Consider the following 12,415-nt stretch of genomic DNA (forward strand, 5'->3'; position numbering starts at 1 on the left):
TCGACCAGGAATTGAATGGCTCGATTGCGAGTAACTTGCGGATGAACTTTGGATTCCACCGAGCGGTGTCTACTACCCTAGAACCTCGATGGTTTGACATCTTTCTGAACACCCTAGTGAGCACCCAACTGTCATTTTTTCACCGCTCTCACGACATTTATACAGCTTTGACCTAACTGACCTAAAGTCGCGATCATTGTCAAACCATCGCGGTGTTACTATACACACTTAATTGTAAGTTCGATAAAAAGAGATATACTAAACAGAACCTGAGTGCAACGACTATGTGTGTGTGTGTTTGTGTGCGCTGAACAAGGCAAAACAAGATCAAGCGATTGCAGATAACGCATTCTCCGAGCTGCCTGGGCTGCCTGCACCTTCTCTCGATGGCGATGACTTGCGATATTTTTACGCTTCGAGTGGCGCAGCACTGAGTCTATATAGTAGATTTTTAATTGATTTGTTGTTGCTGCCACTGTTTGATTGTGCGTTTATGATGAAGCATGGGAATGTTTGAGGTAGGTAGAATGCAAATAAAAAAAATGCACATGTATTTAATTGGCGGGTGGTTTATGTAAATCTTCGAAATTAATCTACACAACATTTGGCGTGATTGCATTGTAAATGTAAATTTATTTTTTTTCTCCTGCGATCCGTGTTTGATAATTGGCACACTTTGGAAACGCTGGCACATGCGCTTCCACGTGATTTTTGCTGTTTGTATTCTGCAGTTTGTCAAGCGAGTTATCTGAAATTCGTTACAATTTGTATAACAGAGAGGCTCAAACTCTCTTTCAACATAATGATTCAACTTTGTAAATGTTTAGCAAAGCTAAACATTAAATTTATGATGGTATTTTAATTTGCTAGCTGTGTTCTGAAATGAGACAATTCCATAGTAACAGTCCAATAGGGCGAATCTGCGATAGTAAACAAGCAGTCTATCCCTTTTGCTCAAGTGACAGTTCACGTCATGTAAGAGGTGGATAGACTGCTTGTTTACAATCGCAGGTTCGCCCTATTGAACTGTTACTACGGAATTCTTTAATTCTGTTTGCTCATTGTATTGAATAGTTTAAACCGTGGCCTGAAATTTCAATTCATCTTTTTTTTATTTTGTTCCTCTCCACTTCGCCCAATAAAAAAGATTAGCTGTGCATTGTCTCGAAGTTTGGTAAACTTTGGTTGCCAGAGTCCTGAGTTATAATTGCAAATGTTTACGGTGGTCGGGTATGTACGTGTGTCAAACGCGTTCCGACCACTTTGGCCAGTTGTCCCACTTACAACAAGTTTCAGAGTGTGACAAAATTGAAACTTCTTTCATATTCATATTCAAGAGTGGCCACTACGCAGTTTTTTCGGTTTTTATTGAATATTTCAGGTAGGGCTTCCAATTTTCCCGGGTATTGAATTTCCCGGGAAACGGGAAAAATATTTTTGAAATCCCGGGAATTCCCGGGATCCCGGGATTTTTTTTAAACAGTCATAAAATCTACGTTTTTGTTAAATTTGTTATGTTTTTCAAGCTTACAAATACAGAATAAGCTCAATACTGTTAATTGGTGATAATCTATACTTCAATCTGAACAAGAACAGCGATTTTTAGTTAGTTTAAAAAATATTAAAAATTATTGTTTTTTGCTGTGCTTTGGATTTTTATTGAATCATAATTTTTTATCCAATGTGATTTAATTTTTTTAATATTTATCATCTAAATATTTTTAAAAATTTCTTTTATTTTTCATATGACATGACTTCTAATGCTTGAAGAAATTAATTGAAACTGTAAAAAAACACAAGAAACGAAAACAAATAAAATGATACCATCCAATGTTAAATTCTAGAAAAGTTTATAATGTCATGTTTTACAAAAAAAATATTTAAAAAATTATATTCAAGCCACTACCGCCAACTGAAGGAAATCTGGACTGCAGTCTGAATAGGTTTAGGATATTTTAGAGCAATAAATTAGAAAATCGGTGTACTAATTTTTTTTTTTTTTATTAAAAAAAATATCAGAACATTATGCAAAAAATATTGGCTTAAACAGCTATCTTAATTCGTTACTATTGTCCTAATTTGCTCCAGATGCCGATGTTAGATGAAAAATAATTAATTTTTTTTTTCAGGTTTAAAATCATCACTAAACGTAAATATTACGAAATAAATAAAATTTAATGAAAATATTTAAAGCGCTAAGCATTCTGTGGATCAGTAAATTAAAATTTTAATATTTTTTCCTTATAAGCCAAATAAATGTTGATATGATCCGATTACAAATTTTCTAATGTTTTAAAATGATTTTCGATTACTAAGTATTCATTAATCTACTTCCACAACCAAATCTGAGTTTCCAGACCAAAAAATGTTTTTTTTTCAATTTCGGGAATTCCCGGGACAAAATATAAAAAATCCCGGGATTCGGGAATTCCCGGTTTAGGGAAAATCCCGGGATTTTTGTCCCGGGAATTCCCGGGATGGACGCACTAATTTCAGGGTTGAAGTCCATTTTTGGAGATCTGAGAAGGCCAAAGATGAGGAATTGAGAGCTGAACAATATGGCATACTAACTCAATTTAGCCCAAAATGAACGCACGACAACATAGTACGACAACGACGATTTTTTTCGACTTTTTAGAATGTATGAAATCCGTAAAACAAATTATTTGATTTTTAATTTAGTTTTCAAAACTGTACTTATTTGAAAAATGTATTGATAAAAAAAAGATTTTAAAAAAGTTTTCAGAGTTTGGAAAGTTCATTCAACAATGTTATTTTTTTTTAAATAGATGATTTTCAATAATTTTGAATTTTTTGGGTTTTTTTTTAATTTTTACGAGTTTTTAAAATTTTAAATAACTATTGCTAATTTTTTGAATCTCAGCAATAGGGTATTTTAACAATTAGTGGACCCCTTAGTAGAGCCAAGGCACATTTTTCACAAATTTTCAATATTTTAAGCACTTTTTCATAACTCTTTGTACAAAACAATGAAAACTGAAGTCTTTTGAACCATTTAAACTACTTGTTTCATTAGTTTATTTGTTTTTGAGCAGAAAAATAGCCATTTGAAAAAAAGTTTTTTTGCCTGTTATGGATCCCCTTTTCCTATAGTGGACCCGGGTCCACTATAGGCAAACTGTTATTTTTATACCAAATTTAACCGATATTTGATGTTTTGATGCATGGTGTAGGTCTAATGATAGATATAATGAATAAAAGATGGATTTTGCTCACTTTTCATCATAAACAAATATGTTTTGTTAACAAATTTGGCTTTAAACAACAAAAAACCTAACAGACATTTAAACACATTTATTTCCGAAAAAGATCAGAGAAAACGTTCCAAAAATCACTGTAAACATAAAAATAATAAAAAAAGTAATTTTGATGCACATTTTTTCATATTAATCACATAAATGGTTGACCGAAAACTAAACAAAAGTTTTGTTTACATTTGCTGAAAAACCACGCATGTTTATTTAAAAAATGTTTTGTTCTTGATTTATTATTATAAAATATCATTTCAAACTGCAATTATGATGCTTCAGTTAAGTACAATTGACCATAGTTTTGATCAATTATAAATTCTTACGGCTTCAGCATTTTTGGTACTTTCAACATGAAAACAGCTATATTTATACTCATAATTGAAAAAAATATGCGTTTAGGTTGATAACAACAAGCATTTATTGCATGTTTAAGAGAAACTTTTGCTTAAATACACAGTTTTCTTCATTTTTGAAGGTTTAATTAACAGGGGTCCACTTTTGGAACAGTTTGGATTTTCGTTGTCCTATATTGGATCCCCCTAATTTTTGCTCGAAAATGAGCAGTTCTTCGCTTTATTTTAGTAAAGTTCCTTAGAATTACATTATTTCGACTAGCTGAAGTTAAATAATCAGTCAAAAAATGATTGAATAGTTAATTCAATCATAAAATATAAATGCAGTTTTGTTGTGCAAACGCTAGTGGCCATGGCTGATTTCAGATGTCGAACTCAAAACACTTATTTTGGTAAAAAGGACAATTCAATATCAGTCAACATTGATTTAAATGATGCTGAACATGCCAAATAAAAGATTTGCAGGTAACAACACGCTTGAAATTGTGATTTTATTGAATTTTTCATCAAAAACCCTTCAGAGGGTCCACTATAGGAAAGGGGTCCACTAATGGATAACGTACCCTATAAAGTTTTTTAGAATTTATACAATTTTCAGACCTTACAGAAATATTACATTTTGAGAACTCCTACATTTTTTTGAATTTGTTGAATTTTGGATTTCTTTGCATTTAAATTTTATGGAATTTTTAAAATTACTATTTAGAACTTTTCGAATCTCATTTTATTTATACATTTATTAGATTTAATTCCCTTAAAACAGCGATTCTCAACTTTCTTCTTTCCCCCTGCCAAGTAAATCAAGTAGGCCCGGTATTTGCAGATTTAATTTTTCATGTTTTTTTTTTATTTTGGGATGTTTTTTATCGCTTAGATATATTTTTCACTTTTGGAATTATGTTCTTTCAATTTTTTTTTCCAAATCAAAAAATAAAAAAAAATAAAAAAAAACCCGATTTAGTATAACCAGAGGTGAAATAGAGCCTTTCTTACAAAATGATGAAACTCCGACAAATATATTGGTGCAATTAATTTTTCAGAAACAAAATGATACCACCCAGTGAGAATTTGACCTAAAGTTTCGACTAACCCTCGAATACCTTTTTTTTAATTTCAGAGGTACATTATGGGTCGCAAGGTATTAAAATTTTATTAAGAAAAACATATTGGATTGACATTATTAGCAAAATATAAAGGGTACTCAGTCTTTAATGTAAATCTATGATTAACTTAAAAAAAAATATGTATCGCTATTGCACTTTGTCGATCTATTATGAGAAGCCAAAAAGAACGAGTCAGATTTGCGATTCCTTTCCGTAGGGTCGTAGAATTTTCGCGTCCGCCGTCTGTGTGTTTTTCGTTTTTTTGGCGTGCGTGTGTGCGTGTGAAGGTGCGGTTGGCTTTGGCTGTCCCGATGACAGTTGAGCCAGTCAGATTTGCGATTCCTTTCCGTAGGGTCGTAGAATTTTCGCGTCCGCCGTCGGTGTGTTTTTCGTTTTTTTTTGGCGTGCGTGTGTGCGTGTGAAGGTGCGGCTGGCTTTGACTGTCTCGATGACAGCTAGCCAGTTTGATTTGACCCTATCAACACCCTATCATACCATTTCAGCTCGATACACATCGAAACTCGTCGTTCGCACCGTTAATCAGTACCTCACTAAACATCAATCATTTAAAACTCGTAAAATCATCTCAAGTTAAAAGTTACATTGTTTAATCCTTCATTCTTTAATTACAAATGATTTTGGTTCTATCTTTCCACAGCCGGCTGTCTAAGACTAGACCATTTCATTTAAAATTTAACAACCGATAAACGGAAATGTCTCATCCGCAGCATCCGATTGTTTGCCTTGAGAATAATATATAACATCTTTCAACAAACACTATGATTTTGGGTCGCATCATCATCTTCTATGATGAATCCTGACCAAACACCCTATCCTACTAACAAGTTTTCAGGTTCCTGGCGCTCGTGGGGTGTAAGCACAGAGTAAATCAGCTGCCCTAGTAGCAACCTGCGCTAACTAACATTCCCGTCCCTTAAAATCGAGGTCTACAAACTGACATGGCGGGCGCCGTTGGTGGCCAATGACTGTTACCTATTCGCAACTGATCTAGCTTTAGCAATCATGGTGTTTTATCTTTTCAGCGCATTCATACATGCTGTTGATAAGGGAAACACCACTAGATTGTCGAAGCCTATAATCAGTAGTGCTGAAAGGATATTACGGTTCTGTTCAGCAACGGAGGGGCAACCATGGGTGATCTCTCATGCTCATGCTCATGCTCATGCTCATGCTTATGAGAAGCCAAAAAGAACACTTTCACGCGCAGCGTAAAACGTGCAAGCGTAAATGTGCTGGCGTTTATGCTTCGACTTGACGACTTTGAATTTGATGTTCATGGCTATATCTCTGGAAATACATTTTGGAAAAGCTTCAAAGTTTGGGCCCAAGCAGTTTATGGCGCAGGTTTTCGAATGGCTTTTTGTTCGAAACTGAATTATTGTAATTTGATAGTGTTATCTGTAAAATAGTCCAAAAATACCTCTAAAAATGACTTTGACCACATTTATTAGTCGAAAATTGTGCATCGAAAAATAAAATGTTTGTCTCCGACCCCATGGCTACAAATCTGAAATATAAAAATTGTGGGTTTTACGAGCAGTTTTCCAAAGACACAAATTTTTATGAGCGGATACAGACATCAGACAATCAGACTTTGAGTTCCGGGTTTCGGGCCAAAATTCAATCGAAAGAGCGCTTCAATTTAGTAACAGGATTTTTTTAGGGACAAATCCTTGCGCGCACGATTTTTTATAGATTTCTGAAAAAAGTGTTTTTCTAAAAGCAAACCTTAAACCTTCTTTTCGTAAGAAAGGCAAAAATCTTAAACAATTCTCATGCTTTTTTTGCATATATTATTTTCATTTTTTTAGAACTTTTTGAATTTTTGATCTTGAATATTTTTGGAAATTTTGAAAGTTTTCATTTTTTGATGCTTGTTTAAATTCTTCGTTTTTTTAGACTTGACTCGATCCAATTTTAAAATTAAAAATAATCAAAATATAAGAATTTTGAAAATTTTTGAAATTTTTATTTTTTTAAATGTATTGATTTTTTGGAAAATTTAGAAAATTCTAAATTCTAAAATCACGGATTACCACAGGCTTTACAACACTCTCTTTGATTTTTTTCTCTAATAAGCAGGGATGGAATAAACGCAAAACAACCAATATCGCTTGCAAACTTCTTCCACCCGCGAAAGAGAGAGGAAGCGAATCACGCAAAAGAAAATCGCTCCCGAAATTCTCCAAGAAATCAATCTGCTGATGATTTTTTTGTGAATTTCCTTGTCAGCACTACTTAAAATCATTTATTTTACTTTGTTTACACACATTGCCCATCTAAAAAATGTGACAGGTCATTTTTCGACGTGTCAGTGTGTGACGTTACACTTGCAAGTGTAGTAGTGAAAAAGATGTTCCGCCGAATAATCAAGATTATGTTTGTTTTAGATTCTTTTTACCGATCTTTCGTGCGCGAGAGAGGAGAGCCCCCTTCGGATTTTTTTTCTTGATGAACATCCAAAGATTTTCTTTTGATGATGATTATTTCCTCGCAGCTCATAAGTATTTTTTCGATGAGAAAAGTTGCTTTCAACCTGAACTTTTTGATTTCCGCGCATCCCTGGACTGCGCAAGTACGTAGTGGAAGGATACCGTCAGTGGGAGTGACATTGGGTCTGGGGGGTTGTAGTTTGGTTAAATATGATTTTTTACGGATTTTACCATTTATCAGGTTCTTTTCAATAAAACTAAATCCTGTTAAAAGGGCTGTGCAGGGGACATCTTAAGATGACTTGTCTTGAAAAAAATCTCGTTCCTAGAACAAATCCTGATATTTTGGCAGGCGTCTAAAGTTGAGATACGTTTTTGGCTAAAAATTACCTCTCGAAAAATCAACTTTTAAATTCTTTTGTTGGAATTGCTCGAAAAGTACCCAAATGTTTGTCTTTATAATTGAGCATTATTTTAGTTTCATTTGACACAATGTCACCCTCTCTCAGGGGGGTGATTGAGTAAATTTTCAAACGATTGGCATTTAAGGTAGTGTTCATCAAATTGCACCATATTTCGGGAAAATATTAGTCAACTATCAATTCTACGATAAAAGGTCTATAAAAGTATCTATAATCCATTACGATAATTATCAGTTGGGAAATATGAATAATAAAAATTTAGATTAATAGAGTGCAAAAAATTTTTTGATGGCCACGGAGCTTATTTTAAATTATATTTTTAAGTTCAGTCTCTCAGCATTTTGTAATTAAGGTACAAGACTCATTTCTGCTTATAGAGCAATTCCAGCTCAAATCAGGTTTTTTTCTGGTTCTTTTGTACCCGACCCTCTCCGATTTCAATGAAACTTTGTAGACATGTTATCCTAGGCCTATGTCATTTTTGTGTATATGGAGCCAATAGTACTCAAGAATAACATTTGAGAAGGGCGTAAGGTATTTAAATATTTTAGTATTTTGCAATTTAAAAATTACTGTATCTCAAAGCCGTTGCCTCGTATCAAAAAGTGGTCAAAGACAAACTTGTAGGAAATTGGACGGGCTTTCTGATAAAAATACACTGAAACAAAAATACACGCCACTTTTATGTCATTTTTCAATTTTTAAGTTTAAAAGTTAAATTTGAAGGTGATGTCACGATTTTTTGCAAACTTATGGGAAATTGGACGAGCTTTCCGGTAAAAATATTTACGAGACTGAAAACCCAAGTCTGTCATATAGAAAATGCCAAAAACCACCAAAAATCCCGTTTTTTCAACATTTTTATTTTTAAAACCGCTGTATCTTCCCAAGGATTGGACATAGGACAATGGTCAATATGGAGACTTTTATGTAAAATTATCTGGGGAATCGATTCCCACTACCGGTTTTTAAAAATTTTGACGTTTAGACCACTTTTCAAAAAAACAGTTTTAGTAAATGATTTTTGTATTTTTTTAGGAGAGACATACCATCCTGCATTTTTCGTCAGTCTTTTAGTAACATTTTAGGCTACTTACTCAAAAATTTTGAACGAAAAAAAATCGTGACATCACCTTCAAATTTAAGTTTTAGACTTAAAAATCAAAAAATCTCATGGATGTGGCGTGTATTTTTGTTTCCCGTCCAATTTCCTACAAGTTTGTCTTTGACCACTTTTTGATACGACGCAACGGCTTCGAGATACAGTAATTTTAAAATTACAGAATACAAAAATATTTAAATACCTTACGCCCTTATAAAATGTTATTCTCGAGTACTATTTGCTCCATATGCACAAACATGGTCTACAAAGTCTCATTGAAATCGGAGAGGGTCGGGTACAAAAGTATCAGAAAAATTCCTGATTTGAGCTGGAATTGCTCTTATAATTGTTAACTTAGTTAACAATTATAAGGCTGGTACAAATTTTATTTAAAGTTTTTGTCCCCCCCCCCCCCTTCAAAGTTGGCCCGAAAAATCAAGGGGCAAAAAAATATGTTTTTCAAAAAACTTCAATATTTTTATGAAAATTTAAGTGCAATTAGTAAAAATGAATTTAAAATGAATTCCCCTGCGTTTAGAATAATTTTTAGCATGTTTGGGTTGATTTAAAAATCTCTTGAATTTTTAAAAATTTTCGATGTCTACTATCGTTATAGTTTTTTTTCGCTAAAATTTTTGTTTTTGTCAAATTTTACATTTTTTGAAAACTTTTATTGCAAAACAACTGAACTAGTGTAAAATACATTTTAAGACACTTTTTCTATGCAAATGTTGAAATTATGGCATTTGCCCCCTCGACTCCGGCCAGAGCCGAGGACAAAAACTTTTAAAAATATTTGCATCGGCCTAAGCAGAAATGAATGTTTGCGATGCAACTATGGGTATATTTGCCCTAAGTTCAGGATAAATCCTCCGCTTTCGCACCACCTGTCGTAACGAGTTAATTGGAGTCACAGTTTGTGGTACGGTAATCACCCCTAACTGCACCGATAGATTATAAACCGGCTTTGTAATTCAATTCACTCTCATATTCATCATCATTAATGCGGAAAAACGGTGATCTATACAGCGAGTGCGTCACACGATTTCTCACCAATCAGAACAGAACTAAGCAGCTCTTTTCGGTTGGATCTGCACACTTGGACACGACACGTAATCGGGAGCGGGGTTTTTACGCCACGCGTCCAGTTTGGCCGACGGGATCGCGGGAACCGTGGGAGCTTACTCACCTCGAGTGCTGGATTGGCCGGCCGGTCGAGGTGTGGTGTGGGTTAGTGCCGTTCTGGAACTGGGCAGCACCGAGGGCGGCGGCACTGTCGAGACTGCGGTCAAAGCCGAGACCGGAGTCGTTGGAGTTATCACAGTTGTTGACGTTGGCGGATGACGACGAGGACGAGGACGTCGACGACCCAACGGGTCGTTGCTGCTGCTGCTGCTGTTGCAGGTTGAACTGTTGAAGCTGTTGAGCTTGCTGCTGTTGCTGGAGCCGCTGTTTGGCGGCGGTCAGCTTGCTTGCGACCGACGCGAGTTTGCCCGGGTGGTGATGGTGGTGCAGAACCTTGCCCGGGATGCGCTTCGCCGGGACGCGTAATACTTTGCGATGGAGCTTGGACGCGAGCGACGAGCTGGGACTGACGCCGTGTTTCACTGAAAGTGAACAGAAATAAGGAGATAAAAGTTAGAATGTTTCTTGTAATCCTTACTTTACGTTTTAGACATTTTAATAAACTACAACTAAGTCCAGTTAAACTGTATAATCACCGTGTTACTTCTATATAGCGTGATGAAAAGTTAGCAGAGTCGCTAATAGAGTGTCGTTTTGTGCACTGCAAGTTTTAAATCAAAACAGTTTTGTTTACTGAACTGGTTTTGAACACGCAGCGAGTAATGATTTTTTAATGTCTTCTGAAATATGTAAAGCTTTTCCCATACCATTTTTGTGTAGCGTGTAGCAACTTCTCCATCAACAACAGAGAGTTGCTTGCTCACTTTTATTTGAGCTATTTTTTACTTTGAAATAGTCAAAAACACTTTTTGAATGTTGTAATTTATGAACAAAGTTCTGAGAAGTCGATATTATAAATGTGCCAAGAAAGTGTATATTAAGAAATGATATCCAAATCTTATTTTAAAATATTTCAATCGAATATGCATGCATTTTCAAACCTTTTTTTTAAATAATTAACAATACTCCATGTTTTGGATATAAAATCTCTAGTTATTACGAAATCTTTCAACAATTTATCCTTTTGCAGCATTGGTTTACCATACAAGTCTCCAAAACATTTTGAAGGCTGGTCATACAAAATGAGTTCGTAAATTAGAGCGTCCAATTTCTCGTTTATTAATTTTTAACAACCTATTTTAACGTTATTTTTTTATATCAATTGAAAATAAAATTTAACCAAATCGGATGAACATTGAACTGATGTAATTAAATTTTTCAAAGAGGGTTGTGCGAGAAGAATTTGTTGAGAAGTAGGGTAGTGTAGTCATCAATTAGACACTTTTGGTTTTCAACTTTCAACGATTTTTCTAATTTTTCATCAGCATGTTTTAATGAGCTTTTTGTTGCATTTTATTTCTGTTAGTGTTTTCTAACATTGACCAAAATATGGGATTGATCCGACCTCTACATCCAGAGTTATTCAACTGTCTCATTGTAGACGCACTTAGCAGGAACAATGAGACAGCTGGGGAACAATGAGACACTCAACGAAAATCAATACTTTTCTAGTAAAACATCATATTTTTGTATTGTTCCATTACAGGTGACTTGCCTTGAACATTTTAGAGCAATTTTGCCAACATGAAACTTTAATTAACCAAAGTTATACTAAAAAGTATTTATATTTTGTAAAATCCATATATTTATACCAAATAACTTTGTATGTATGTAAATGAAGTTTAAACTCTATAAATATACCAAAAATCACTTTCGATTCATGTTTTGAAAGATTTACATGGATTTTGAAAAGTTTAATGAAGAAAAATCAAAGTGTCTCATTGTTATCCATGGGCTCAAATGAGTGGGCCCTGGATTCTGGGTATATTCAAAATTTTGGTCAAACTTAATGAAAGGACATTGTAGCCCAACTCAATCCCTATGGAACGTCGAAAGAAATTTGAAGAAATATTAGTTTTGGTGTAAATGGTAGCCTACGAGCTAAAAAGTATTTTTTGTCCCTTATTTACTTTTACACCCCAGAATCAAACATTTATGAATAACTTTTCAAGGGAGCGTCCATAACAAAAGCCACTATTAAGGCATACGTGTATCCAGTAGATACACCTTTCCCCCAAATATGAGCCTAATCATTAAAAAAACAACTTCGTTTCATTTGACATTTACTCTAAGAATGCAACAATATTTCAAAACTCACTTCAAATATTTGATAACATTAAGTTGTGATTTCATGAGATAATGTTTTAAGGAAATATTAGATTTTTAAGGCAAATTCAATAATTATCTATTTGTTGAAGTTGAATATATTTGTTCTGGAATAAGTTATTTATCCAACGAGGATCACCGAGTTGGATAAATACGAAGAGTGCGGAAAAAAACAAGTTTTGCAACGAGTTCCATACAGTCATCCCACATATTCGGAACGGTTTCCAGATTGGCCAATGTTCAAAAAATTATAGTAAATCGATAATTGAACTTAATGGTTCGCTTTTACCTTCATTTGAAAGCCTTTTTGCGATCTTTCGAATGCTGTATCGAACATCTGCAAATTTTAACTTTTATAT

At 34.2% G+C, this 12,415-nt stretch overlaps 1 protein-coding gene across 3 annotated transcripts in view; it reads right to left on the bottom strand.

Moving 5' to 3' along the window:
- LOC6053089 (nuclear factor of activated T-cells 5) overlaps positions 1 to 12,415 on the bottom strand; it is a 78,384-nt gene that overhangs the window by 34,549 nt on the left and 31,420 nt on the right. For all 3 annotated transcript variants that reach the window (XM_038248822.1, XM_038248821.1, XM_038248823.1), the window contains one exon: positions 9,895 to 10,312. In XM_038248822.1, the coding sequence (XP_038104750.1) occupies positions 9,895 to 10,312 (418 nt within the window). The remainder of the gene's footprint in view (positions 1 to 9,894; positions 10,313 to 12,415) is intronic.

The sequence above is a fragment of the Culex quinquefasciatus genome, chromosome 1, assembly GCF_015732765.1.
Source record: "Culex quinquefasciatus strain JHB chromosome 1, VPISU_Cqui_1.0_pri_paternal, whole genome shotgun sequence".
Classification (NCBI taxonomy): domain Eukaryota; kingdom Metazoa; phylum Arthropoda; class Insecta; order Diptera; family Culicidae; genus Culex; species Culex quinquefasciatus.